Raw genomic sequence first — 27742 nt, 5'->3', positions numbered from 1 at the left:
TTTAACAGTTCTCTGCGCAGGGAGGCCTTCCCTCCATCTTGGAGAAGGCCGGATCCAATCTCAGGACCAAATGCCAGCTCCCGAGGAAAGGTCTCTTCTCCCAACTGGGTCTCCATCCTTCTCTTCAGCTCGTGGTGCGCCTCGTGGTGGCCCCCGTGAGGCCACCAGAGCTTCTTAATGGAGGCCACCAGAGCTTCTTAATGTAGGATCCTGGAGATGCAGGAGTTCCCCAGGGGCTGGGGGCGGAGGAGGGCATTCCCGACCGACCACCCAGCTGGGACAGGAGCGTGGCGTGGGCGGTACTCTGGCCCGCTGGGGTATGGTCCACGTGGGGTCCCGGGAAATCCGTCAAACAATACAACTGAGCAATCACTGGGCCAATAGCGCAGATGGGGAAACTGAGGCTGGGGGCTAGGGAGTCACCCGGGTCAGAGCTTTCCTGGCTTTAGGGACGGGGCTGCCTCATAACCTGGGTGTGTTCATCGCTGGTTCCTGGCAGGAAGGGAAAAACCTTCTCCGCGTTAGGAAACACGCGCTGCCACTCGAAAACCAGTCCCCAGTCATCCACGCCGAAGCCCCGCTTTCGGACTACAAGTCCCGGCAGGCCCCGCGCCGCGGCGCACGCGCGGCGGGGCGTGCTCGCGGGCGCCCACTGAGTGCCAGGGAGGGGCGGGGGCGGGCGGTGTGAGGGTCGTCCATTGGCCGAGCGGCGCGTCCGTCGGACAGCCCCGCCCCGTGCAGGCCCTGCCCCGCCGCACCCGCGCCTGGCTCCCGCCCGCCCGCGCCTCAGGACCGGCGGGGCCGCGCGGCGCATCCTGCGGGCGGCGGCGGGCGGCCGGGCGCAAGATGATGAAGTTTCGGTTCCGCAGGCAGGGCGCAGACCCGCAGCGCGAGAAGCTCAAGCAGGAGCTCTTCGCCTTCCATAAGGTGCGGCGGCGGGCCGGGGGCAGCTGGCTGGGGGCGGGGGCCTGGCCGGAGCCACGTCGGGCCGGGGGAGGGGGCGCACGCCGGGCCGGGCCGCCCAGCTCCGCTCCGCCCGAGCCGCGCGCCTGCATCCCTGCCCTCCGCTTCCTCCGCTCATGTCTCCGCGCCTCGGACTTCGCTGGCCTCTCCCCGAGGGGCCTCTCCGCCTCCGTGCGGCTCTCAACTCTCGCTCTGGTTCCACTCTCTGCCTCTTTATCTCTTTCTTGGGGACCTCGGCGCCCCTACGCAGCCTTTGGGCCCGATTTGTTTTGCTTTCGCACCCAGGACGGTGGGGAGGAGTGCTGAGTTGGGGCAGATGTTGGGGGGTGGGGCTGGGAAATCCCTTCCCGGTTCCTCTCCTCCCTTCCCCCACTGCCTGGGACTCCCGCCTGAGCTGTGCCCGGCCTGCCCGGGGCTCCAGGGGGGATGCCTGGCCGTGTAACCAACTGCACTTCGAATCCTGGGGTCTCAGTTTCCCTTGCGATGAAATGGGGCCACGGTCTTCCCTGCTGCGGACTCTATCGCGGGGGCAGCCGACCCACCGCTTCTGGAGCCTTGGCGGAGGTGGGGGTGGAGGGCTGCTCCTTCCTTTCTTTCCTGGGTAGGGCCAGAGGGGCCACGGGAAAGGGGCTGCCTTCAGCCCCGCCTTCCTGCTCTGGTGTGTGGTTGAGAGAGGCCCGGCCTGCCGCTTGCTAACTCCCCCCAGGGGTGTCACTTCTGGCCTCAGTTTTACACCCAAGCCCTCTGATCACATGCCCCCTTGCTGCTCTTGGGGCTTCGAGTCGTTATGCTCACATGAGGGTGACAAAATTGAGGTTCACAGAACTGACGACCTGGCCAGAGACAGAGTGAGCGGGGGCTTGGTCTTTGTGTGCCCTTGTCAGTGGGATTTGACTTCAGCTTGAGAGCCAGGGCCCCTTGCAGGGGCTGCTGTAGATTCCGAGAGGCTGGCAGGAGACCCTGGTCCAGGGAGACGCTCTTTGGGCACTGCTTCTGCACTGGCCAAGGCCGGGACGTTTCTCAGGGCAGGCAAGGTTTCCCAGGTGGCAATAGAGGGTGCCAGGATCCTCGGGCTTGATGGCCAAGGGGCCCAGAGGGGAGGCTAGTGCCCAGGGGTTCCCAGGTGGCCCCTTCCTATGCTGAGTGACTGAGGGTGAGCCCCTCGAGGTGAGAGGACAGCGTGGTGGGGCAGGCGTCATGCTAAAGTGTCACTTCCTCAGCCAGGGAGTCGAGGTGTGAAGTGGGGGCCCCAGAAAGGTGGAGGGGAGGCGCTCCCCCATCTGGCCCCTGGTGGCAGAAGCTGGGCTCCCTGCTAAGGCGGGCGAGGCCGCATTCTGAGTGGGCAGCAGTGGTAGGAGGGGGGTGGACTTAGGCTGAGGGTCACTAGAGGGACTGGCAATTGATCACTAGAAAATAGGTCCCAGGGACTTCCCTGGTGGGCCAGTGGTGAAGACTGTGCTTCCACTTCCTGGGGCTCAGGTTCGATCCCTGGTCCAGGAACTAAGATCCCACATGCCGCGTGGCAACACCAACAAGCAAAAACAAAAAGCCTCAGATTCCCAAGTGGCCGGGGGTGGAGGGTGGTCGGGTGAGTGTGGACTTTGGGCTGTCTTGGGTCCAAATCCCAGCCCCTGCCCCTGGTTGCCTGTTGTGTGTCCACTCTGTATCATCTTAACACATACTGCCTTGAGGGGCCAGTGTCCTAGCTGGGGAGACAGTGAGAAGACGAAACAGGGAGTGGGGTGTGCAGCTGGCAATGGCTGGGCTGGTGGTCAGTGCTGTGGAGGAAGTCAGGCTGGTGAGGGTGTAGAGGAGCAGCTGCTGAGCTGGGGGAAGGCTCCAAAGTGGGGAGGGCACATGCCAGGTAGAGGGATTGTGGTGGGTGTTCTGGTCCTGAGGCAGGAAGCTTCCATGGTGGACTGGAGGAGAGCGGAAGGCCAGCAGCCAGGGGTCAATGGAAGGGAGGTCGGAGAGGGCCAGGTGGTAAGGACTAGGCTTTTGACTTGGAGTGAGCTGGAGGTCCCCGAGGGTCCTGAACAGAGGAACAGGCTGCAGGACCTGGTCAGGTCCAGTGTGGGCACAGCGGTGCCAGTGTTTGCCCCCTCACCCTGGTCCAGTGGTCCACTCTGTCCTCAGGTGGGCTCCCTAGTGCCTGGATGGGAAGCTGAGGCTCGGACAGTGCTGTGACTTGCCCAGGGCCGAGCCAGCTGCTCAGACGACTCAGTCCTTGCCTGGATGGGCTGGGGCTGGAGAAGGACACAGGCCTCAGGGGACTAGGGGTTCTTATAAAACCTGTGTGTTGATGACGCAGTGGTCAGGAGGAACTGGCAGCCACGTGTGGTATCCCACCTTGGTACTGGGGGCTGGGGGCCCAGGGGTGCAGCTTCCCGGGGAGGGCTCCTAACCAGGCCTTGGGGTTGACTAGGGCTCCTTGTGCTGGTGGGCGGGTGGGGGAACTAGGGCTTTGCCAGGAGCAGGGAACCCGGTGGGAGCTGTTCCACTGACACCCCCAGTGTGCAGCACTGCCTACTGCCCTGACCAGGGATGGGTGGGAGCCATGTCCCCCAGTTTCCAGGTCGGAGCCTGAGTCTGGGAGGTGCGTGACACCTTCAGGGACTGGGCAGGAAGCACCCTCTGTCTGGGCCCCCCTCTTCCTGTCTCTGGGACTGGGAGTGGGGAGCAGCCCTGGTTCAGGGGAGTTAAGAGCCTCTGCCTAGCCAACCTTGCGTGTTGGTCTCTGACTGCCATGCAGAGCCTATGTGTGGGGGGTACCAAGGACTGCACCCCACTTCAGTCTGCCTGGGCGAGTGGGGTGCAGAGCCCACCCCGTGGGGCAGCTGGGTTTGCGTCTGTGCCCGCGCATCCTCCCTTGCGAGCCGCATTCTGTTTGTTGTCATGGACCCAAGTGTCGAGTGGGACGGGCCTTGGCTGGGAAGGCCTGTGGTGGTGCCAGGGCTCAGGCCCTTCCTCACCTGCAGGAGGTGTGGTCATCCATTTCACAGCTGAGGACACTGAGGTCCGGGGGCCGGGCATGCAGCAGGGACAGAGCTGGAGACTGCCATGGGTGGGCCTCGGGTGGGGGCTGTGCCTTGCAGACACCCCCACCTCCCTGCAGACCGTGGAGCATGGCTTCCCCAACCAGCCCAGTGCACTGGCCTTTGACCCTGAGCTTCGTATCATGGCCATCGGCACCCGGTCTGGGGCCGTCAAGATGTATCCTTTGGGGTCGTGGCTAATGTGTGGGGCGCCGGGCCGGGCCCCTGGTGGAGGTCGTGCAGCTGCTGCCCTGAGGCGGCGCCTCAGAGATGAAGGGGTCCACAGCTGCCCATCGCTGCAGCCAGTTACCTCGGCAACCCTCCTGTTGTCCCAGCAGCTGTGACTGGGGAGGTAGGCCGGGGCTGGCAGCACATGGTCCCCAGCAAGGGTGGTGGGAGGACCAGGGTCACAACAGGCCTTACCCTGGGAACTGGGTGCACACACGTGTGCCGGCCTGAAGACACGTGTGTCCAGCTGAGGGCTGGGGGCAGTGCCAGGCTCGGCGTGGTGAGCGCGGCGTGGCCCCCACCTGGACGCTGGCCCCGCACAATGGGCCTGTGAGCCGCACAAAGGGCCATTCTCCTGAGAGCTCCAAGGGGAGGGGGCGGGGCGGGGGGAGGCTGGCAGCTGGATGCCTCCTTCCTGCTGTGGAGCAGCCCACCCCCACTGCACGAGGTGAGCCCCCCAGGTGGGGCCCAGGTGCAGGGTGTGGCTGGCCACTACAGGGTGGGATGGGGTCTCCCCATCCAGGACTCAGGGCACTGGTCGGGCAGTTGTGAGTTTGCCAGCTCCAGGGACCAAGGGGAGGGGCTGGGTCTAGGTGCCCCCTCCTCTTCCGTGGACCCTGAGGCATTGGTGGGACAGGGAGGAGACGGTGCCCTGGTCGTCTGCCCCAGGCTGCTGCCTGCCCAGGAGTCCCCTCCCTGCCTGCTGCTCCTACCTCCAACTGCTGCCTGCCTGTGGGAGCCGTGGTCCCATGGCCCCTTCTCCCCGGCACAGTGTGTCTCTGCCGGTGGCGGGGTCTTCCTTGCACACACACCAGCCCCTCATGCTGACAAAGGATGGGCGGCCAGACGGCCTCAGAGGAGGACGAGCCCCCGTCCCCCAGACCACTCCTACCCGTGTCCTGTGTTAGGAAACTGAGGCTGGTCACAGGGGCCATCCCACTCCCGAGTCTGGCCCGTCTCCCTGGCGACCTGGTTCCCGCCCAGCACTCCTGCCCCTCTTTTGTCCCCTTGTCTGTGTTCTCCCGGCTCCAGCTCCAAGCAACGGCTCCTGCCTTGTCTCCCAGCAACGTTGCTGACCCCAGCCTAGTCTTCCCCGCTGGGGCCCCTTGGCCCGTCGTCCACGGTGAAGCTTGAGGTTGCTGGGACGCTGGCGCTTACACTGGGCACTTGTAGCCAGGCATCCACCTCTCCAAGTCCCTGGGGCCTCTCCCCACTCAGTGAGGCTGCCAGCCCCATGAGGGCATGGATTTCCTGGCCTGCGGCTGGCAGCAGCCTGTGGTTGTGGAGAGGCAGCCTGGACTCTGCTCTGCCCCGGGCTTCCTGGGCCTGGCCTCGCATCTCTGCCCATGATGCCAATGTGCCAGGCCAGCTTTTGCGCCCACAGACCCGTGAGGCTGACTTAGAGCCGTGAACTGGGCCTGGGCCGGGTGTGCCGGGAGAACTTGCGTTCTTAGGTGTCCTGTGTCTGCCCCAGGAGGCAGGCGAGCAAGTCACTGGCCGGTTTTACAGATGAGGAAGGGAAGGCCATACGCAGCACTGACTTGCAGGACCGAATGGGTCTGCATCCTGAGCGTAGTGCTTCTTCCGTAGAGGAGCCCCCAGACCTGGGAGGGCCCCAGGACAGGGCTAGGTGACACCCCTCCCCGTGTCACCGGGGGCCTGATGCAGTGGTCCTGGGGAGGAGGGGCTAGGTGATCCCTGGTGTTGGTGTCCTGGCCTGTGCCTGCTTTCCACCCTTGACCCGTCACCCTCAGCTATGGTGCCCCTGGTGTGGAGTTCACGGGCCTGCACCGAGATGCGGCCACTGTCACCCAGATGCATTTCCTGCCTGGTCAGGTGAGCCTCGGCCCTGCTGCCGGCCCCCAGAAACCCCCTGCCCCGCCCCCGATCCCAGTCAGCTCAGTCCTGGTCTTACTCACCCGCCAGGGTCGAGTCCTGACCCTGCTGGATGATGACAGCCTCCACCTGTGGGAGATCGTCCACCATGATGGCTGCGCCCACCTGGAGGAAGCCATCCACTTCCAGGCACCCAGTCGGCCTGGCTTTGACGGCGCCAGGTACCGAGGGGCTTGGCCGGCTGTGGCTGCCAGATGTAGTGGGGGGCCTGTGAAGGTGCAATGGGGACAGGAAGCTGCCCCAGGGCTGGGACTTGAGGTGGGGTGGTGCACTTCGGGCTGGGCCTGGGTCCAGAGAGCTGCTCTGTGGACTTGGTGGGCATCAGACGGGAGTCCCAGGTGAGCCCATGGTCAGTAGGGAGGGTCTGTGCCCTGGCACTGCCAGGGCCCAGGAGGCCCAGGGTGGGGAGGTTGTGTCCCAGAGCCTGGGGAGCGGCCCTGTGCCCCTGTAGCGAGAGGGGCATCTGGAGCAGGAACTGACCTCAGCACTGGTCCTCTGGAGCCTTAGACAGGTGCGGGACAATGGGCCCTACTGTGCGGGGAGGAGAGGGCAGGTCAGAACAAGAAGGGTCTCCCTGGGTTGTGAGGTGCTGGCAGGACGCCCCGGGGGGCGACAGCGTGGGGTTCAACCCTCACGGGGAGAGTAGGGGCCTTGCGGTTCCTGGCCCACAAGCCCTTGTTGGAATGGCTGCAGCAAGTCTGACCAGGTCACAAGATGCCCATCCAGCTCAGAAACAGGCTTGTCCTGCTTGGGCTTGGACCCAGCGTGGATCTGAGGTGTTCCAGCTCCTGTGGGGGAGTGATTGGGGGCCCCCTTCAGGGTCAGGAGATGTCTGAAGGCATGGGGCTTCTTGGTGGGGCTTGGAGGCAGAGTCCTGGAGCTTGTGGTCCCTGCCCAGGCGGGACCTGGTTCCTGCCGCTATCCCCTCTGGGTAGGGGAAGGAGCTCCAGGGCCTGTCTCCAAGACCTGGGGACCTATTTTTATCCCTCTCCCTGCCGACGTCCTGGTGAATAATTGAGTGAGCTGGTTATGGTGTCTGCAGCCACCACCGTGGCCTTCCCGGGGGCCAGCCCCCTGCATGACCAGGGCCCAGCGAGACCAGAGGGGCTGTAGTGAGCTGACAGTCACGGGCCCCCATGCCCTCCCCAGCAGGTGTGTGGGCTCCCCCCCTCACCTGCTTCCCCTCGGCCCCACAGCGGCCTGCCCAGCCTCGCCCACATCACAGTGGTCCTGCTGGTGGCTGCGGGTGACGTGGCCGCCCTGGGCACCGAGGGCGGAAGCATCTTCTTCCTGGATGTTCCCACCCTGACGCTGCTTGAGGGGCAGACCCTGGGCCCAGACGAGGTTCTGCGAAGGTGAGAGGCCACCCAGCTTCCCTGTGCCCCCTCCACCAGCCCCCGCCCCCCACCGGCCACCCCGCCCGCTCACTCCCTCTGCTGCCTTCAGCGTGCCTGATGACTACCGGTGTGGGAAGGCGCTGGGCCCCGTGGAGTCACTCCAGGGACACCTGCGGGACCCCACCAAGATCCTCATTGGCTATAGCCGGGGCCTGCTGGTCATCTGGAACCAGGCTGCTCGCTGTGCTGAGCGCATCTTCCTGGGGAACCAGGTGTGTGGGTGAGGCTGGCGGCCACCTGGGGCCTCTGCTCACCGCCGCCAAGCTCACGCCTTTCCCTCACCCCACAGCAGCTGGAGAGCGTGTGCTGGGAGCGCAGTGGCCACACAGTGGTCAGCTCGCACAGCGACGGCAGCTACGCCATCTGGGCCGCGGACACCGGCGACTCCCCAACAGCGCAGCCCACAGTGGCCACCACACCCTATGGTGAGTGTGGGGGACCTGTGTAGGGTTGGCTGTGACCCCAAGCTCCGACTGGCCTCAGTTGGAGAACTTCAGGGGGGATGTGTGGAAGGTGGCAGGACCAGGCCAAAGGTGAGAGCACCCCCTCTGCCCCACGTTGGGTAGCATGCCTTCCCCTTGGGGTGCAGGGAACAGCTGCCCGGTGGGGATGATGGAGGCAGGAGGGGATGGGGCAGTGGTGAGAAATGCGATCCAGGGCCCTCAGGTCCCTGCCTGAAAGCCTGCAAGTGAGGCCAGTGCTGTCTCCCCACAGGCCCCTTCCCCTGCAAAGCCATCAACAAGGTCCTGTGGCGAAGCTGTGCGTCTGGGTAGGTGGGGCCTGCCTGGGGGTAGGGTCGTGGAGGTAGGCTCTCCTGGAGCCCCACCAGCTGCTCATGCGGCTTTCTCACCCTGAACAGCGAGCACTTCGTCATCTTTAGTGGTGGCATGCCCCGCGCCAGCTATGGCGACCGCCACTGCGTGAGCGTGCTCCAGGCTGAAACCTTGGTGACACTGGACTTCACCTCCCGCGTCATCGACTTCTTCACGGTGCACAGCACGCGGCCCGAGGATGGTGCGTACCCAGCCCCCCTCCCAAGACCTAGGCCCCGCGCATCTCTGGCTGCGCTCACCCGCCCCGTCCCGCAGAGTTCGATGAGCCCCAGGCCCTCGCCGTGCTGCTCGAAGAGGAACTGGTGGTGCTGGACCTGCAGACGCCTGGCTGGCCGGCCGTACCCGCTCCGTACCTGGCCCCCCTGCACTCGTCCGCCATCACCTGCTCGGCCCACGTTGCCAATGTCCCCGCCAAGCTTTGGGCCCGCATCGTGAGCGCTGGCGAGCAGCAGAGCCCCCAGCCGGCCTCTGGGGCCTCGGTGTGTGCCGGTGGGGAGGGTGGGGCAGGGGTCCCCCGGGGGTGCACTGCAGGCTGGGCCCGAGGAGGGGATGTGGCAGGTGTAGGTGGGACACCTGCCGGGCCTTTGCGTCCTGCACGTGGTGCCTGGCATGACTTCAGCTTACACCCGACTCCATCCCCCAGAGCTGGCCCATCACTGGGGGTCGGAACCTGGCTCAGGAGCCATCCCAGCGAGGCCTGCTGCTGACCGGGTAGGTGATACCTCTCCAGCCTAGTTGTGACAGGTATGTGAGCGTGTGTGTGTGTAGGCGAGCAGGGTCTGGTGCCACCTGCACAGGTGCGAGGCCTGTCCTGGGCCTGGCGGGTGCTGACCTGCCCGCTGACTCAGGCCTGGCCCCTGGTGGGACCAGGTCACCCTCTTCACTGGGTGCACCAGGTGAAGCCTCCCTAGACTCTGGTTTAAGGCCCGTCCCTCCTTGATGAAACTGAGCTCCACCCACTCAGCCTATCCCGGGACCGGAAAATCTGGGCCAGCCCACGCCGAGCTGCCCAGGGCAGGTGCCGGAGAGCCCGGCCTGGGCCTGGCGGGCGCCAACGTGCCCGGTGACTCAGGCCCCACCTTCTTGCCCAGCCCCTGCCGTCTGCCTGTGCCGGGACCCTCAGGCCTCTGGAGGTGTCCCAGCCAGCCCGCAGACTTTGAGCTTCTCCCTCCCTGGCTCTGGGCTGCCGCCGCCGCCCAGGGGCCCTGACCCGGGCTCTATGGCTATGTCCTGGGCTGCTTCCTTCTGGCCTCCCCAGGTTTCCTGCTCCTGCCCTCCCCAGGTTTCCTACTCCTGCCCTAGCACACTCCTCTGCTTTGGGGGCATCTCTGTCACGTGTTCTGGGGGCAGAACCCCCATGGTCCTCTGTGCCCTGAGTCACTGCTCCGCACCTTTTCTCATTATTTCCAGTGGTATTTCTGCACCTTCTCATCCTCTCTGCAGGGAAGGGCCAGGCAATGTGGCCTGGCATACAGTAGGTGGTCAGTACTTGCTTGCCCTATACAGTTGGTGCTTCCTGTTTGCTGTATGCAGTAGGAGTCCAGTCAGTGTTTGGCTTAGGTGCTGGGGGCCCAGTGAGCAGTTGCTGGCTGAACAGATGCGGAGTGGTGGGGTGGGGCCCTGGGCCTGACGCCGCCTCTCCGCAGCCACGAGGACGGCACGGTGCGTTTCTGGGATGCCTCCGGCGTGGCCCTGCGACCGCTCTACAAGCTCTGCACCGCCGGCCTCTTCCAGACGGACTGCGAGCACGCTGACAGCCTGGCCCAGGCCGCCGAGGACGACTGGCCGCCCTTCCGCAAGGTGCGAGCCCCCCACCCGCTCCTGGCCCGGGGAGCCTGGTCTGGGCTCTGCCCTGTCACCAGTTCCCCTCCCATCCCCGCAGGTGGGCTGCTTCGACCCCTACAGCGATGACCCGCGGCTCGGCGTGCAGAAGGTGGCACTCTGCAAATACACGGCCCAGATGGTGGTGGCCGGCACCGCGGGTCAGGTGGGGCCGAGGTGTTGCCAGGGCTGCGGGGCTCGAGGGCTTCTAGCGGGTCCGCTAGGGTGCTAGAGGGGTTGGCCCGGCAGAAACCCAGAGGTGGGAACGGGGGAGGCCAGCTGGGGCCTTGGGGACCCTCACAGGGTTGGGGCCTGGGCGGGAGCAACCTGTTAAGTGAACCCTGGGAGGGCGGGGCCTGCAGGTCTTGGTCTCCATGGTGTTGCTCAGCGAGGGCCCTGGTAAACAGTAGGCACCAGTCAGTGCTTATTCAGAGGATGCTCTCCAGACAGACTCCTGGAAGCACCCTGGCAGTGGTGTCACTGGCTCGGGTGGGGTGGGGGTGTCCTGTCCTCCAAGCTGACTGTCCCCCGCCGCCCAGGTGCTGGTGCTGGAGTTGAGTGACACGCCGGCAGAGCAGACGGTGGGCGTGGCCAGCCTGGACCTGCTGCAGGACCGCGAGGGCTTCACATGGAAAGGCCACGAGCGGCTGAGCCCGCGCCTGGGACCACTGCCCTGGCCAGCCGGCTTCCAGCCCCGCGCTCTCGTCCAGTGCCTGCCACCAGCCGCCGTCACAGCCGTCACTCTCCATGCCGAGTGGGGCCTCGTGGCCTTTGGGACCAGTCACGGCTTTGGCCTTTTTGACTATCTGCGCAGGAGCCCCGTGCTGGCCAGGTGGGCGTGAGCAAGCCCCTCCTGAGGTTCATGGGGGTGCAGGTTGGGGTGCTGGAAGCCTCAGAGGGCCCCGCTGGGGGAGGTCTGCCCCTCGGCTGCTTGACTTGCGCTTCCCTGATGGCCGGCCTGCACCCCCAGGTGCACCCTGCACCCCAGCGACTCCCTGGCCATGGAGGGGCCGCTGTCCCGCGTGAAGTCGCTCAAGAAGTCGCTGCGCCAGTCCTTCCGGCGCATCCGCAAGAGCCGCGCATCGGGCAAGAAGCGCACGGTTGCTGGCAGCAAGGTGGGGCAGCAGGCAAGGTGGGCAGGGGGATGGGGGCGGGGGGCAGGATGGTGGCCCGACCTTGTGCCCCTGCAGTTGCAGGAGGCCAACGCGCAGCTGGCGGAGCAGGCCGGTCCCCAGGATGTGGAGGTGACACCCGTGCAGCGCCGCATTGAGCCCCGCTCAGCCGACGACTCCCTCTCGGGCGTTGTGCGCTGTCTGTACTTTGCAGACACCTTCCTTCGAGATGGTGAGACTGGGCGGGGTGGGCAGCCAGGGGTGGTGTGTCCCTTGGTCTTCTGGGAAATGGGTGATGGGGTGGACCCGTGCCTTCTGGAAGGCTGGAAAATACTGTGTGCCTTCTGAGTGCCAGGCTGTACTGGCAACAGGGTACCCTGACCCCCAGCAGCCCCTGGAACAACCCGATGGTGAGGCTCGGTGAGTGGGTGGGGCGGCCTTAGACCTGGGCAGAGAAAGGAGCCCAGGATCTGGGGAAAGTACGGGCTGCAGCACCAAGGCCTAGGCGGATGTGAGTCGCCCCGGCAGTGTGACTGGAGCAGAGGGCAGGCCTGGGAGGAGCTGGTTTTGACCCCAAGTGGGCAGAGCTCCAGCAGGTCCTGCCCAGGGCAGTGGTGCGTTGAGGTTTATGGACAGAGCCGCTGATCAATTTAACTTGGCAATGGGGCATTTCAGCCCTGCACTGACTCCTGACCTGTTCTCCATACATCGTGTATCTTGTAAACACGTTTTAAACACAACTTAAAACGAAGGTTACTGGGCAGCTCAGGGTGTGTCTGGTGGACCTCACTTCTGGCACAGGGCCTGTGTCGAAGCCTGGAGTGTGGATACTGATGGCTGGGGTTGCCTGTCACCCTTGGCCCACAGGTGACCCCATTCACCTCAGAAACGCCTTCTCAGAGTTGGCATGGGGTCAGCGTCCAGCTCGTGTGCGCATGGTATCTCTGCATCTTTCCTCTTCCATCTGGGAGGGGAGCCCCCCACTTCTGATGTCATTTGTTGAGGGCCCCTTTGTCTGGGGGGTCTTCCCACTGTCTGCATGTGGCAGCCCGCGGCAGGGGGAGGGGGGCGTGACCTGGTTCCACTGTCTCCCTGAGAAGCGTGGCTTCCTGTTGCTCACCTATTGGTTGCTCGGGTATCCCCTCCCTCCCAGCTAAGATTGTTGCTGAGGTCACCAGGCCATTGAGGGTGCACAGTGTGACTGCCGGGTCCATCTGCACCCCAGTGTTTTTAGCTCACTGTCTACTCAAGAGCCTTCCCTTTCCTAAGAGTTGGACTGTGTGGTGTGCATCCTGGATGGGCCCGGGACTTGGTGCCTGGGTGCCCTGCGGGTGGGGCCCAAGTCCAAGTCTTTGTTGGGACTGGTGATGGGCCGCATCACTGGGATGCTAGGAGAGGTCTGAGAGCTCAGGGTCCAGTTTGATGTGCCTGTGGAGGGACCCTAGAGGGCACTCCTGTGCCTGCAGGGGGCTGGCCGGGGTCACCAGGGATGTAGGAGAGACCCAGTCCAGGGTCCTAGGGCACCAGAGGGGAGGGATGGCACACCCCCGCCTCACCAGCCTGTCTCCCTGCAGCGGCCCACCATGGCCCCACCATGTGGGCAGGCACCAACTCGGGCTCCGTGTTCGCCTATGCACTGGAGGTGCCGGCGGCAGTGGCAGGTGGTGAGAAGCGGCCAGAGCGAGCGGTAGAGGCTGTGCTGGGCAAGGAGGTGCAGCTGATGCACCGTGCCCCCGTGGTGGCCATCGCGGTGCTGGACGGGCGCGGCCGTCCACTGCCAGAGCCCTACGAGGCCTCGCGGGACCTCGCACAGGCGCCCGACATGCAGGGCGGCCATGCTGTGCTTATCGCGTCCGAGGAGCAGTTCAAGGTGAGCAGTCTCTGAGACCCCTTGGGGTTCTCGCCTCCTGGATGCCGTCGGACCCTTGGCCTGCATCCACTCCCGCTCACTGGGACCTCCTGAGAGCCTCCAGCCATGGCAGAGGCACCTTGGGGAACCCTGGTGCCCCTCAGGACCCTTGGGTGGTCTGGCAGGAGCTTGTGGTGTGGGGTACTGGCTTCCAACTTGACCACCCAGCATGACTGGCTTTGCCACAGGTGGAGGGGCCTGGGAGGTTTCTGGGCTGTGGAGCTGGGGTCAGGGTGGCAGCTCAGGGTGGGTGGTTCTGGATGGAGGTGGTGGGGGCCGGGCTAGACTGGGGGCACTGGAGTGTGTACTGGCCCGGGCTCCGCTTAGCACCCACTCTACACCCACCTCCAGGTGTTCACGCTACCCAAGGTGAGCGCCAAGACCAAGTTCAAGCTGACAGCCCACGAGGGCTGCCGCGTGCGCAAGGTGGCTCTGGCTACCTTTGCCAGCGTGGCCTGCGAGGACTACACGGAGACCTGCCTGGCCTGCCTCACTAACCTGGGTGACGTGCACGTGTTCTCGGTGCCGGGCCTGCGGCCCCAGGTGCACTATGCCTGCATCCGCAAGGAGGACATCAGCGGCATCGCCTCCTGCGTGTTCACGCGGCACGGCCAGGGTGAGGCGGGCCGGCGGCTGCAGTCAGGGCTCCTGGGAGGCGGGGACGTGGCCCCTTACTGTGCTTCCTGCCCCCTCCTAGGGTTTTACCTGATTTCCCCCTCGGAGTTTGAGCGCTTCTCCTTGAGTGCCCGGAACATCACCGAGCCACTCTGCTCTCTGGACGTCCGCTGGCCCCGAGGTGCCACACACATCAGGTGCGTGAAGGGGTAGCCCCTGGCCAGGGGGTTGCAGCGCTGGGACCAAGGCTGGGCTTGTTCCATCCCCCAATTCAGCAAGCAGCAGGGTGGCCCTCCCCGGTCATCCCTCTGGCCCCAGGGCTCAGGAATGGGAGGGCGGGGGTCTGGCCCTCAAGCCATGAGATGCCTGCCGGGGGTCTGCAGCACAGCCCATCTGTGCAGCCCCAGGTCCCGAGAGTCACCCAAGCTGAGCCAGGCTAATGGGACCCCGGGCATCATCCTGGCCCCACAGAGCTGTGATGGAAGCCCCGATCCCATCTGCAAGGAGGCTGGTGAGGAGGCCGCGCGTTAGCTGGGCAGCTTGTCTCGTGGCAGTGGGGGTGTTCTGCAGGAGGCAGCTGCCCAGAGGGTCTGGGGAGGGGTTGGTTGGCGCTGTGGTCCACCGTGGGCTGGTCTGGGACCAGGTCAAGTGTGGACGGGGCCTTGGAGCCCTAGAAGGACCCTGTTCATTTCCTCCCTGCAGACACCCCAGAGCCACCTGAGGCCATGCTCTCACCTATGTCCATTGACTCGGCCACCAGTGCCGACACCACACTGGACACAACGGGGGACATGACGGTGGAGGACGTAAAGGATTTCCTGGGGTGAGGAGCTGGCTGGGTCCACAGGAGGGGCTGGTCGCTCCCAACTTCCCTCCCTGACCCTTCAGCCAACCTCATACCCCAGCTGGGCGAAGGACTGAGGAGGGCCTGACCCCAGATCTGCTGACCGCTGCCCCTCCCTGCAGCTCCTCAGAGGAATCTGAGAAGAACCTGCGGAACCTGTCCGAAGAGGAGGCTCGAGCCTGCGCCATCCTGATCAAATGAGGCTGCAGGTGCGCGGCCTGGTCCCCTTGAGTCAGTTACCTCCCCCAGCCTCTCCCGACACAGACCTTGTGGCTCCTTCTGTGTGACCCCCTCCCTCGCCTTGGGGTTCAGGCTGTCACTGCAGGGCCCCCCATCCTGGAGACTGGTGGCACACGTGTGGCAGGCCGCCTGCCCCGTTGGACCTCCTTGGCCTTCTGCTGATCCTGTTTGTCTCTGCTAGGGAGGCCAGAACTGCCAGGTCGCCCCCGCCCTGCTCGGAGCTGGAGCCAGAGGTCCGGTCCTCCATGTAGACCTGCACCTGCTAACTTTGGGGTTCTGTGGGGCCTGCCAGCCTGGCCCTGAGCCTCAGGGACTCCACCGGGCCCTGCCTGCAGGCAGAGGCCACCCGGAAGGTCAGGCGCCACAGGGGAGGCAGCCGGGTCCACGGCTACCACCTCCCAGGCCATGTGCCGTCCCCTCTTCTCCTTTTGCAAACAAAGAGTATTTTTCTAACGCCTGTGCCGGGCACCACAGTCATTTCTAAAACTATTTTGGTACTTGCTCCTGGGCCAGCACCCCCTCGACCACCGTGCTGCGTGCAAGTGTGTGTGTGAAAGCTCCACTTGGGAACCAGGACCAAGGCCTGGCCATGTGTGCGTGTGCGTGTGCGTGTGGGGGTCAGGATGGATTTCCTGTAGATTGTACTCTGGGGGACTTTTTTTCTGTCATTTTTGTTAAATTAGCGTTTTAAAATTAAAAATACTGATTTTTAATATTGAAAATAAAAGCATTTAATATCTCTTAAAAGGACAGCCACACCTGCTTTATCCCTGGCAGAAGGGGAGTCACACGTGAGCTCAGAGTGGAGGGAGATTGCTTTGCCAGACTCCTGGAGACACTGGTCAGGGTCACCCCACTGGTGGCGCTGGGGATGGTGGCAGGGGGGCACTTATCCCTCCACAGAGGTGGAGCGCGGTGGCCTTAGGCCAGGGCTTGGCGGAAGGTGCTCCAGGCGTGGAAGCAGCGGGTGAAGGCGTGCTGCTCATTGCCCTTGCGCACGAGGCGCAGGCGGCGGGGCCGCTCGTGCTCCTTGGATCGCATGTGCTGGATGTACACCTGGGGGGCGGGCAAGGGGTTGGTGAGGGCAGCCCCAGCCTCGGCCCCTCCCCCAGGCCCATCCTTGGCCCCTCCCCCACTCACCTGGCAGGCCTTCAGGCTCAGCTTGATCTCCACCTGGCTGGTCTGGGACCCCACCCACATGTAGACCTGTGGGGACAGCAGGGGACGTGGTCTCCCAGCCTCAGAATGCCTCTTTAGGGACCGTCAGGCTCCCAGTGTGGGCAGAGTCAGGCGGAGGGGGGGCGGGTCTCACCTCTTGGCCATTGTCTAAGAGCATGATGTCATCGTCTGCCAGGTCATCTTGGCAGAAATCAGAGCACTTCTCAGTCACTGCGAAGTAGCCCTTCTCATTGGAGCATCTGGGGGAAGTCAAGGGTCAGGGAGAGGCTGAGGGTCATGGCAGCAGGGCCAGGACTGAGGACGCTGGGAGCGGTGGCGGGGCGACCTCACCGGAAGAGCCGCGTGTGCTTCATGTACTCAGCGTCGTCGTCGTAGGGCTTCTGTGCACCAATGCCCACCCAGAAAAAGTTCTCGGGCTCCTCGCCCTCGTTGATGACCTGGGGGGAGAAGGCTGGTCAGCTCAGGGCCCACTGCTTGCCCGCCCCCACCTGATCACCCCCCCCGCCCCGCCTGGCCCCCCGAGCCCCGCCTCCCTGTCACCTGACCACCCGCCCCAACCCCGGTCACCTGCTTGCTGTAGGAGGCCTCAAACATGCTGTTCAGGATGTCCTCTGCCAGCTTGGCCTCGTCAGGGTCTGACGCCCGGCCCACCCACGCGTACACAATTCCTTGGTTGTCCTCGCTCTCAAAGGGAACCTGGGTGTGTTGGGGTCAGGTCAGGCCCACCCTGCTCCCCACCCTGCCCCTCGGTCCCAGCCACACGAGACCCCACCTTGAGGATGAAGCAGAACTCCGAGTTGAGGAGACTGGAGTCGGTGTTGATTTGGATGCACCTGGGGGAGGGGAGGGGAAAGTGAGGGAGGGGTCAGCAGGGAGCAGCCAGGCCCGACCTCTGTGCACCCAGGGCCGCCCCGCAGCCAGGTACCGGGTGCAGAGGGCGCTGCCGTTGGTGCGGATCTGGTACAGGCTGGGCTGCAGGGCGCCCTGGGCAGCCTTCCTCTTGCCCCGGTGGATAATGAACTTTCTCTTGAAATGGGACAGGAACTTGGGGTTCTCCTGCTGCTGCGTCATGCGCACCACCTGCAGGTGTGGAAGCGTCAGGGGCAGCTCCCTGGACCCCCACCCTGCTCCCAGTGGGGCAAGCCTCCCCAGGAATGCCCCCCACCCAGGGCTCTGGGGCAAGGCCCCCACACCTCCAGCTTGCCAGGGAAGAGGCTCTCGAACTTCTTCTGCAGGCTGAAGGTGAAGGTCAGCCAACCCATGTTGGAGGCCTCACGGCCCTGCCAGAAGTACACGATGCACTGGAAGTCCTCCTCAGGCTGCTTCTCCTCCGCCTCGGCTGCCGCCTCCTTGCCCTCCTTGTCCTCGGCCCCCGCCTTCTCCTCCTCCTTCTCCTCCTCCTCATACTCCACGGGGACCCAGTACCTGCAAGGTCATAGGGCGGTGGGCAGGGCTGAACCGAGGCCCCAGCACCGGGGGAGGGCCGGGTAAGGGGCGGGGGGGGGGGGGGTGCAGGGCACCTGCAGAGGAAGACATAGCAATCCTGCGTGTAGAAGTGGCCGAACTCCTCTTCTGGCAGCCGAGCGAACTTCTTGCCCTCCAGCACGAAGCCCTCCATGCCGTCCAGGTCCTCGTTCCATTCCTCCATCAGCTGCTCGGCCTGCGTACGACCCCACCTGTCACGGTAGGACCGGCACAGCCGGCCCTCCCGCCCCGCGGCCCGGGGCTTGCGCCCACCTCGGCCAGAGCCATGGGCGGCTGCCGCGGCAGGAAGAGCGCCGTGAGGTCTGCCTTCATCTGGTCCTTCTTCTCGGCGTCACGCTTCACCTTCCCCGCGAGCCCCGGGCCCTGCAGCATGGCCTCTGCATTGCGCGTGTAGTCCACACTCAACACGTCGTCCCAGTTCTTGAACTTGGCCTTGAACACCTGCGAAAGCACAGCCTAAGGAGGCGGGGTCCGCGGAGCAGGGTGGGGCCTGGGACCTGGAACGGGGCGGGGCCGGAAGGGGCGGGCTATAGGGGTGTGGCCTGGGAGTGGGAGGGGCGGGTAGGAAAGGGGCTGGGCTGGCAGCAGTGCTGGAAGCTGTGTAGGGATGTTATGTAGTCTGTAACCCGTTCATGGGGCGTCAGGGCAAAAACGCGGTCACAGGACCTCGGGGAGGAAACCTCCGAGGGCAGCTGCATTCATCCGCACCTGCGCCTCGGTGCCCTCTAGGCTGCGGCTGACCATGGCGTGGCGTGGTCGGTGGAGCATCCCGCACAGTTCCTGGCCCAGCTTGAGGGCTGCGGCACGCACCAGGCGTGGGGACTTGCGGCCGAGCCAGATGAACACGTCGGACCAACAGTCCAGGATGTACACGCAGCGAGTGTCCAGCAGGCTCTGCAGCTGCGGGGCCCCAGAGGCTGGAGGTCAAGGCCAGGGTCAGCCAGCAGGGAGGGATCTCGGCCCAGGGGCCTAACTCCCTGTGAGTCTCACCAGTCGCATCCGAGGCATCAGTTCCACTTTGGGCCGCTTCTTATGTTCCACGGAGAGCTTGTAGTTGATCTGTGGCAGCTCCAGGTAGCCCAGGCCCAGGCCCACCTGGCAGGAGCAAGAGATGGGTTTAACTAGGGTGGGTCCAGGGAACACAAGACCAACCCACAGCAGCCCCTGGTTAGGCTGGCCACTGCGCTCAAGTCCACAGCCTGCTCCTCTCCAGACTAGTCTCCCTGTACCCCAACCTCCTTTCCAGGAAATCCTACCAGCAGAAGGGTTGTTAAACCTGCCTTCCCTCTCTGGGTCCTTACAGATTTTCTAACTGGTCCTTTTCCTGCCCACATCACCCCCATCTTCCTGTCACCCACAGAGTCAAGACCAGGTGCTCAGGCCAGGCACCCATGTACTTCTCGGCCTTTCTCTCCAGTCCCACCTTCCTGGAACCACAGAGCCTGATGCTAGTTTCCACGGCCCCACTCAGACCCTGGCATTTCCTGCCCAGGAGGTGGCACCCTCTCCCCACCAAAGTCCAGAATGAGCCCACAGCCACCACAGTGGTGCAAAGGCCCGCCCATATCCTGACCACTGATGAAGCTCACCTTATACAGCTTGGGCTGGGGTGGCCAAAAGTCATCAGGCACGTGCTTCTTGATCTCGGAGGGCTCCCCACCCAGCGTTTCCCAGAACTCTGGGGGCTCCTGGCCCTGTACCAGCAGCGAGATCTCTGCCTTCCCTTTTCGCTCATTCTTGTTAATTTTCTCTGCAAAGAGCCTGAGGGCAGATGCAAAGCCTTAGTGAGGCCCATACCTCCTCAGGTGACCATGTTCCTTTGCACAAAGCACCCAGGATGTCTGGGCAGGGTGCAGTCCTCTTACCTGGCCTTGGTAGTGCTGCTCAGCGTGGCCTGGGCCCCTCGCCACACGTAGATGTCCAGCCCTCTGTCCAGCAGGAAAACAAACCTGGACAGAAGTGGTGGGAGGGGCTGCAATGGGCCACATGCAATAACTGCCCCTGTGCCTCTGACCTCATCCCAAATCCCTCCTTGCAATGTGGGACAAGGGCTGGGCGGCTTCTTATCTAGAGCCCAGCTTTGTCCCCCTACACTTGTGGGGAGGAGGTACGGGGTTAAGCACACCACCTCACATCATGGGGCTCACCTTGGGTCCAAGGAGGCCCCCTTGAGAGGCACGGGCTCCAGCTTGATGTTCTTCTTCCCATACACGCGGTACATCCTGGGGGCCAGAGCGAGAGTGGCTTGGGGGGGCACCAAGGGCAGATTTACCCCAATGCCCTCCCCCATCCTTCCCGACTGAGTCCAGGTCAGTGCCCCTCACACACAAGCCTCACCTGGTCACGTAGTGCGTGTCCTCCACAGTGTAGAAGCCACTGGCTGTTCCACCCTCAATGTAGGAGATGTCGTTGTCAAATACCTGTGAAAGGGTGTGTGACCTTTTACTGAACTGCCCCCCTACCCCCACCAAATACCACCTGTCAGGAGAAGCAGAGTTGTGTACAGATGGATCAGATGCTATGAATCCATGACAGTGTTAAAAAACAATATAAGATCTATGCCTGCAGACAAAAACACACTTGGGGTGTTAGTATACACACAACCATGAACCCGTTTGCTCCTGTACAAGACACAGCATGGTAAGATTCAAGCGTATCAGGGGACAGGACCAAGCACGTTTACAGAACATGGCAAACTTAGGTAAGTACCCAAAATCTTCTGTAGGTGTCTGCATGTAACCAGCTGGTGGCAGGCCAGCATCTCTCACTGACCCAGTTCACTGGATGACTCTGGCCCTGCCCTTGGCCCCACCTCCTTGGTAGCCAGTCCCTTTGCAACTCTTGCTTCAACTTCCCGTCTCTCCTGGCTACACCCCCACCAAGCGGACTCCCAAACTAGCCTGGCCATCTCATCTTCACCTGACCCAGCTCCCAACCAGTGGTCTCATCTCGCTCCTCTGACCTCACCCCATCTGTCCCCACACTGGACACATCCCTGTCAGCCCCACCCAGCCCTCGCACCTGCAGGAACTCCTCGCTCTCGTCGCCCATCTCCTCGCGCACCGTGCGGCACTCGGCACCCAGGTAGTTGCGCAGATTGACGGCGTGGATGGCAGAGCAAGCCTTCTTGTCGAGTGTGGCCTCCCCGCCGATCCAGTAGTAGATCTCCCAGTTCAGAGAACCGCTGTCATCCAGAAAAGTCTGGAGGCCGGGGCAGCGTCTGGGTCAGCCCCTGCCAGTGGCACCGCCATGCTCTGCAGAGCTCTCCCCTCCCACCCCATCCAGAGCGATCCAAGAGACGCGCCCGCGGCCCCTCGCAGCATCCAGACTCGCACCTTGAGCACGATGTAGCAGTCGGCCTCATAGAACTTGCCGTGGAGGTCTTCCTCCACCAGCACAGGCACGAAGTTCTCGATCTGCCAGATGGTCAAGCCAGGCAGCTGGCCCACGTCCTCGGTGAAGAACTCCGAGTAGTCAAGGCGCGGCTTCTCCAGGCCCTGGTCCCAGCGCCGTACCTTGCCCCCAGGCGCTCCGGCCTCCGCGCTCTCCTGGTGGGGGCGGGCACAACACTGACTTGACTCTGCCCATGCCCAGCTCTGGTAGAACGGAGCCCTTCTGCCCTTGTCCCCTCTCCCACCCGGCCTGGGTCCCTGGCGAGCAGAGCCAAGCCCTGGTCTAGCCGGATTACCTCCTGCTTTCTGTTTTTCTCCTGGGCCACATCTGACATGCCCTTCAGCACCTGCTTGGCCTGGTCGTCCTGGGCCGAGTCCTTGCGCCTCCGAAGCCGCATCTTGCGAGCCAGGGGGTCCTTGGGCCCACTCCCTGCTGAAGGGAGGGGCACACGGCTGACCCGGCTGGCTCCGACCCCTTCATCCCCAGGGCATCCAGCCAACCAGGGGCCAACCCCACACCCCCTATCCAGAGAGAACATCCCACCCTGTTTACAGATGAGTAAGTTAAGGCCCAGAGAGGCATCCCATGCTCACCAGCGGCCGCCGCGGCCACCGTGGCAGGGGAGGCACCCGCCAGCCGCAGCTGATTCTGCAGCGAGAAGTCGATGTTGTACCACTCGGCAGCACGGTCCACAGGTTTGGGGGGCATGACCAGGCTGGGGTTCTCCCGCACATCCAGGACCTGCCTCATGGGTGAACAGAGCCAGTGCTGAGCCCCGGTTCTCCCTCAGTGCCCCCAAACCCCATCTCCACCTCTGCACCACCAGGGCCAAAGGGCCCAGGTCCCCACCCTGCCGCCCCCGTGGACCTGGCTTCCCCATCTGCGAAGAGCGGCCTCACAGGCTGGCTATGAGGCTTAAGTGACAATGCCGAGTGTGATGTGGATGCCGGATAAGCGTCACCCCCTCCCCACCCTGGCACCAGCCAGCCCTCCAGGAGCCCCTGCTGCCCTCTCCCCAGGACCCCATTGCTTGGTCTTTCCTGGGGGTCTGTCCCCACCCCCAGCGCCAGCTGCCTGCAGATAAGCATCACCTCCTCCCCACCCTGGCACCGGCCAGCCCTCCAGGAGCCCCTGCTGCCCTCTCCCCAGGACCCCATTGCTTGGTCTTTCCTGGGGGTCTGTCCCCACCCCCAGCGCCAGCTGCCCGCCAGACCTCAATCTCCGTCAGGAAGTGGATGGCCTCTGGGAGGGTCACCAGGCGGTTCTTGTTGAGGACCAGCTTCCTCAGCTTCGTGCACCTGTGAGGACACGGTCGGGCCTCAGGAGTGGGCAGACAGGGGCCTTCCAGTCCTGGCTTGGAGAGCCAGGTAGGACCAGAGGACCTGAGCAGCCCGGCCAGTTAAGAAACCAGCCAGCTCCAAAGAGCCCAGAAGGCTGGGGGCGGGGCGAGTTTCCTTGTGGCTGAGTGACTGGAGGCCCTTTCTGTGGCTCCTAGAGGCAGCATCCTCCACTATGGCCTTCTGAGAACCAGCGACCCCTGGACACGAGCAAAAGGGCATCAAAAACCACACTCTGCCCTCAAATTAGCTCAGAAGCTGCCAGGGGTCTTCTGTTCTCAGGGCCGGGGACCATGCTAGTGGATGCTGTGACCTTGGGGAGCAAAGGCAGCACAGCGTCTCAAAGGGGGCAGCAGTGCAGTCCCTCTGGCCTTGCCCCTTGTCTCTGAAGGGCGCTTGGGGAACCCACTGGCATGAACCCAGTGTCTTTATCCACAAACTCAAGTCAACCCCTCGTGTTCTGTACAATGCACAGAGACCACGGGGCGCGGGGGAGGCCCCACTTCAGCCCAGCACCTGCAGAGGCTCTCGGGGATCAGCTCCAGCTTGTTGTTGGCAGCCATGAACTCCTCCAGGCTGGACAGCTTGCCGATGCCTGAGGGTAGCCCGTCAAAGTCCAGCTGGTTGGAATTCAGGTACAGCCTCTTCAGCTTGGTCAGTTTGCAGATGGCCGACTGTAGGGGACACAGCAGATGTGGGGTCTGAGGTGGGTGCCAAGATGGCCTATGGCCGCCCCACCCTCCCCAGACCTGCACACACGGGCAGTGAGGTCAGCTGGTTCCGGGACAGGTTCAAGGTCTCCAGGTGCACCCACTGGTCGATGCACAGGGATAGCTCCGCGATCTGGTTGCTGCTGAGGTTGAGGCGCCGCAAGCCAGGCAGGGCGTACAGGCACTCGGGTACGCGCGTCAGGTCGTTGCAGGACAGGTCCACATCTGGGCACAGGTGAGCATGTCAGCTGGGGCCCCTAGTGGCTCCAAGGCAGCTATGTGAAGCCTGGCTACCCCTCTGGCTCTGTGGCCTCAGGCACATGATGGGTGGGAACCACACCCCTTCCCCTGGAGGCACCCCTCCCCCTAGAGGCTTTTAGGGAAGTAGGGTCCAGCGGCCTCCTCCATGAGGAAGGAAGGGGCTGAGGGCTCCCGGGGACTGCCCACCTGCGAGGTGGCTCAGGCCCTCCAGGCTGGTGGGCAGGTTGCTCTGGGTGCGCTGTGTGTTCCGCAGGTGCAAGGTCTGCAAGGCTGTCAGTGCTGGGAGCTGCCTGTGGGGAGACGCGGGGAGACACTGCCTCAGGCCAGGGGCAGGGCCCGAGGGTGGGTGTGGGCGGGGTAGGCGGGATGCCTGGTGTTGACAGCTAGGCAGGCGGGTGTCGACCCAGCTAGGCTGGACCCAGTGGGGAGGGCGGGCGCCCACCGGAGCTGGGCATGCAGCAGCGGGTTCCCGTTGAGCACAAGCGTCTGCAGGTGCACGAGCCGGCGCATCTGGGGGGGCAGGCTCTCCAGGCGGTTCTCGCTGAGGTCCAGGTACAGCAGGTCAGTGAGGTTGATGAAGAGCTGGTTGGGGATGCTGTCGATGCTGTGGGCAGAGGGCCAGTGGTCAGGGCTGTGCTCCGCTTCTGGGGTCAGCCATCTCCCCGGCCCAGCCCAGCACGCGGCACCTGTTGTGGCTGAGGTTCAGCACCAGCATGTTCTTGGCGTTCTCCAGCTCCCGCGGGCACTCTGTCAGCTGGTTGTAGCTCAAGTCCTGGGGAGGGAGTGAGGCTGGGTCAGGAGTAGCAGGGCTGACCCCACCCCGCCAGGCCTGCACACGCTCAAGGGTTGGGATGGGTGCTGAGAGGACAGCAGAGGAGGAGGTTTCCAGGCCAAAGGGAGACAGTGGGACCCTGGGAGGAAGGGGCCTAAGTCAGGGAACTGAGCAACCTTGGGCAAGGCACTGTCCATCGGACGTCTCCAGTTCCTTCATTTGTACAACAGGAAAACCATGGCCCCAGGGACCAGGGCAGTGGGGGGAGGGTCACTGAATAGTAGGGTTCACTGCCAGGTGGTGGGTGACCACTGACCAGGACTGAGAGATCGTCCAGCTTGAAGATATCATCAGGGACTCCTGAATTCTTCAGACTGTTGGCTCGAGCCACAATGGCCTGGGGATAAACCACGAGAGTCCATGAGCCCTGGCTTCCACTCCAAGGAGAAGCAGAGGTCAGGGAAGGCTACCTTCTCCGTCAGCCCACGGGAGACCAATCCTGAGTGCTCTCCCACTCTGGTCTTTGCTTGTAGTCCCTCTACTTGGCAAGCCCTTCCTACTCTACCAATGAGCTCCTATTCACACTTCAAAGCCCAACTTAAACGTGCCTCACAGCCCAGCACACAGAAACGCAGGGAACTTTTTCTGATGGAATAACCCCTCTTCCTCCCAGTTCCACAGGGCAAGATAGGGATGGAGCTCTGAGTCAGAGTTTCTGGCACAGACGGAAGAAGGCTGGACCAAAAGCATCCGAGTGTAGACTCACAGCAAGCCTGCTTTCTGTGCCCTTAGGGCTGAAATCTGCTCAGGCTTTCATGGTGCAGGACGTTAGTGCAGGATGGCTGAGGAGGGGGGGACGGACCAGGGGACGGCACCATGGCCACAGGTGACAGAAGGAGAAACAGGAGCCGCCACTGTGGCTCCCTGTCTGCCCAGTGTCTGCATGGTGACACCCTGCCACTTCACGGCGGTCACTGAAGGGCCATCTCGGAAAATGCAGAGCTCAGCTTTAACCCGACTCCAGAGGTGTGCCCTTCGCATCTCAGGGCTCCAACCTAAAGGGAATGACCACTGGAATGGCCTGAAGATCTGGGACGGGAGGTTCCATGGAGAACAGCAGGAGGAATGACCCACCCAGACCACCTCCCCTGCCCTGCCCCAGCTTTATCACTGGGGATAAACCACAGGCAAGTGACCTGCCCCCGTGGTCAGTTTCCTCATCTGTGAACTTGGTGGAGGTTGGGATCACATGAAAGACCCTTGAGAAATAGCTGGAGTGCTGCTCGGCCAGGATCAGCTATCACAGCAGTTCAAAATGGATCAGACTTAGGTTTTTTCACCTTTTCTCCTACGTGTTACTCAACTCAGGTCATTACTGCATGCTCTCTCCCCCAACCCCCCTGACACCAGGGTGGACAGAGGGGCTGGCCTGGCCCCCAGGCCCCACCCTGAGTTCTGCAGTCTTGGGCGGCACTCACCCGCAGCGATGGTAGGCTGGACAGCTCCCCATGCAGAGTGGTTAGGTTGTTGTGGCTCACTGACAGGTGTTCCTGGGCCGGCACAGGGTGCAGAGGCTCAGCAGGGTGGGCTGGGCATCCACAGAGCACCCACTGGCACCACAGCCTTCCCCTGTCCAGGGACCCTCCCATAGAGCCCCCATCCACCACCAGGGCCTTGCCCCACCCAGGGATCTTCCCACAGAGCCCCTATCTGCTACCACAGCCTTGTCCTACCAGGCACCCTAGGCCATCCAGGTCCAGTCTACTCCTGCATCTTTCCTCTTTCGCACACCTAGCCTCTTCTTGCATACTTCCCAGGAAGGGTGCTCATCCCCTCTCCACCAGTTCTGCTTGTGACAGGCAATGTCCTGCACAGGCTCTGCCCACCTGGCTAGCCCCATCCACCAGGACCCTCCCCTGCCTGCCCAAAGCCTCTTACCAGCTTCTGCAGGGAGGCCAACTCCTCTGGCAAGTAGCAAAGGCCGGTGCGGTTTAGCTTCAGCCATCGCAGACTGGTCATGGCCTTGACGTTCTCAGGGAAGTAGCCACCCTGGGGGAATGTCACAGGTCTGGGACATGGTACCCTTGCTCTGCCACCTTGTGGCCCCCACAGCCCGTGGGAGCCTTTGGGGGGCAGTAGTCACGTCTAGTTGGGTGTGTGACCCCAGACACATCACTTGGCCACTCTGTCTCAGTTTTCTCACCCGTAGAATAGGGCTGGTGAAAGCCCTCTGATGACAAAAGCCTCCTGAGAACCCACTGGTGATCAGGATGGCTGCTGACCTAAGACCCGCCTCTCCTGCTGGATTCTCGGCCCAGGAAGGCTTATTCTAGGTGCCACCCCACAGTCCGCTGTGCGGTCAGATCAACTCAATGTTTTCGCCTTGCATCCAGGCTGTGCCTGTTCAATTTGTTGAACTGTGCCTCTGCCAAGGCCCCACCTGTGCCCTGCCACCCACCCCCTGCATGAGGCCCCAGCTCCCCACCCTTTCCCACACAGGAATATTCATTAGTTCACTCACCCATTTGTCCCCCAGACTCAAATGCCCACCTCAGGACCCCAGCCCTGTGGCCAGAAGCCTGGGGAGGCTTATGCCTTCAGTGCTCTGGGCTCGTGCCTCTTCTCCCTACATCCACATTCCCTGCTGGTGACTCACTCTCCTAGACTGGAGAGGACACTTGGTGACTCCAGGTGAGGACGGTGGGGATGGAGGCAGAGGAGTGTGCATGGTGTCAAGGGTGGGTAAATACAGGAAGAAAGGGCCTGTCTCCTCTGCCCTGACCCCAGCCACTGCCTGGACCACTGCACCCTGCAGACCCAGGCTGACGCTCCACTGACGCCAGCCGGGGTCGACCCACTCATCCACCCTGCAGCCCTAAGGACCATCCTGGAACCAAGCCATCTCTCAGGGCCTCCTCTCTGGTCACCAGCCCTGCGGCCTCATTCTCAGTTCTCAAGAACCACTGATCCGCCCCGAGGCTGGGCTGGTGTTCCCAGCGGCCCTGGTCTGCCAGTTCGGCAGCTGCTCAGACAACTGGCACCCAGGGCCTCGCACACCTGCCCAACACGCCCTCCACAACTAATCCCTGCCTCCAGGGGTTTCAATGTAAGCCCCTCCACCAGTCGAGAAGACGAGGCTCCGAGAGGGGAAGTGACTTGCCTAAGACCACACAGGATGGGGGTGGCGGGTGCGGGTAGCGCAGAGCCGGCGGCGCAACCATGAGTCAGGGCCCGGCTTGGGCTATGACCTCACAGGGGCGGGGAGGGCTGGGGAGGCGCGAGCTCGAGCTCCGACCGGGACCCCCGGCCGGCCTGCCGGGGCCAGGCGCCAGTACCCTCCCCGGTGGGCAGACCCCGCACGCCCCGCGCGCCCCGGCGCAGCTCCGGGACCCTGCGCGCGCCTGCCCGCCCCGCCCGGCCTGGGCTGTCTTCGCGGGCGCCGGGCGGAGGCCTGGGACGTCGGCCCGGGGCGGGGTCCGGGCAAGCCCGTCTGCGGTACCGGGCGCGCAGGAAGCGGAGGGGCGGGCCTGGGGTCCCGGCTGCCGCCCGGAGGCTCACCTTGAAGTCGTTGCCGCTGAGGTCCACGCCGCGCACGAACGGCAGCACCCCGGTGCCCTCCATGGCGGCGCTGGGCTGAGGGGAGCGGACCGCGGGCGGGGCCTGGCGCTCGGGGCGGGGACCGCGGAGCCGGCGGGGCGGGGAGCGCGCCGGC

At 63.7% G+C, this 27742-nt stretch overlaps 2 protein-coding genes across 4 annotated transcripts; one reads left to right on the top strand and one right to left on the bottom strand.

The window, feature by feature from the left end:
• Positions 1–762: 762 nt before the first annotated feature.
• Positions 763–15640, top strand: LLGL1 (LLGL scribble cell polarity complex component 1). 2 transcript variants are annotated; one of them, XM_061391216.1, is made up of 23 exons: positions 763–927; positions 4079–4176; positions 5981–6062; positions 6153–6283; positions 7319–7477; positions 7569–7731; positions 7809–7944; positions 8234–8288; positions 8379–8533; positions 8608–8831; positions 8996–9063; positions 9999–10152; positions 10235–10339; positions 10713–11005; positions 11144–11288; positions 11364–11517; positions 12860–13155; positions 13546–13810; positions 13892–14006; positions 14211–14320; positions 14512–14632; positions 14776–14862; positions 15075–15640. In XM_061391216.1, exons 1-22 carry the CDS (start codon positions 847–849, stop codon positions 14852–14854), a joined length of 3189 nt encoding a protein of 1062 aa, XP_061247200.1. In that variant the 5' UTR covers positions 763–846; the 3' UTR covers positions 14855–14862; positions 15075–15640. The 2 variants fall into 2 exon arrangements, with proteins under 2 accessions (XP_061247200.1, XP_061247201.1); XM_061391217.1 differs by having other exon boundaries at positions 770–927; positions 7812–7944.
• FLII (FLII actin remodeling protein) lies at positions 15600–27742 on the bottom strand. Of its 2 annotated transcripts, none has more exons than XM_061391210.1 (30): positions 27589–27742; positions 25969–26079; positions 25509–25580; positions 24347–24427; positions 23945–24030; positions 23701–23862; positions 23445–23548; positions 23047–23222; positions 22804–22961; positions 22164–22248; positions 21544–21691; positions 21246–21382; positions 20893–21105; positions 20579–20758; positions 19895–19977; positions 19705–19779; positions 19423–19506; positions 19147–19318; positions 18548–18652; positions 18266–18457; positions 17810–17998; positions 17593–17732; positions 17266–17497; positions 16998–17152; positions 16845–16905; positions 16640–16768; positions 16403–16509; positions 16206–16311; positions 16034–16099; positions 15600–15949 (listed from the first exon to the last, which is right to left on the bottom strand). In XM_061391210.1, exons 1-30 carry the CDS (start codon positions 27649–27651, stop codon positions 15815–15817), a joined length of 3807 nt encoding a protein of 1268 aa, XP_061247194.1. In that variant the 5' UTR covers positions 27652–27742; the 3' UTR covers positions 15600–15814. The 2 variants fall into 2 exon arrangements, with proteins under 2 accessions (XP_061247194.1, XP_061247195.1); XM_061391211.1 differs by having other exon boundaries at positions 25509–25618; positions 27589–27690.

The sequence above is a fragment of the Bos javanicus genome, chromosome 19, assembly GCF_032452875.1.
Source record: "Bos javanicus breed banteng chromosome 19, ARS-OSU_banteng_1.0, whole genome shotgun sequence".
NCBI lineage: Eukaryota > Metazoa > Chordata > Mammalia > Artiodactyla > Bovidae > Bos > Bos javanicus.
The sequence above is the reverse complement of the archived record's forward strand: the minus strand, read 5'-3'. Positions and strand labels throughout refer to the sequence as shown.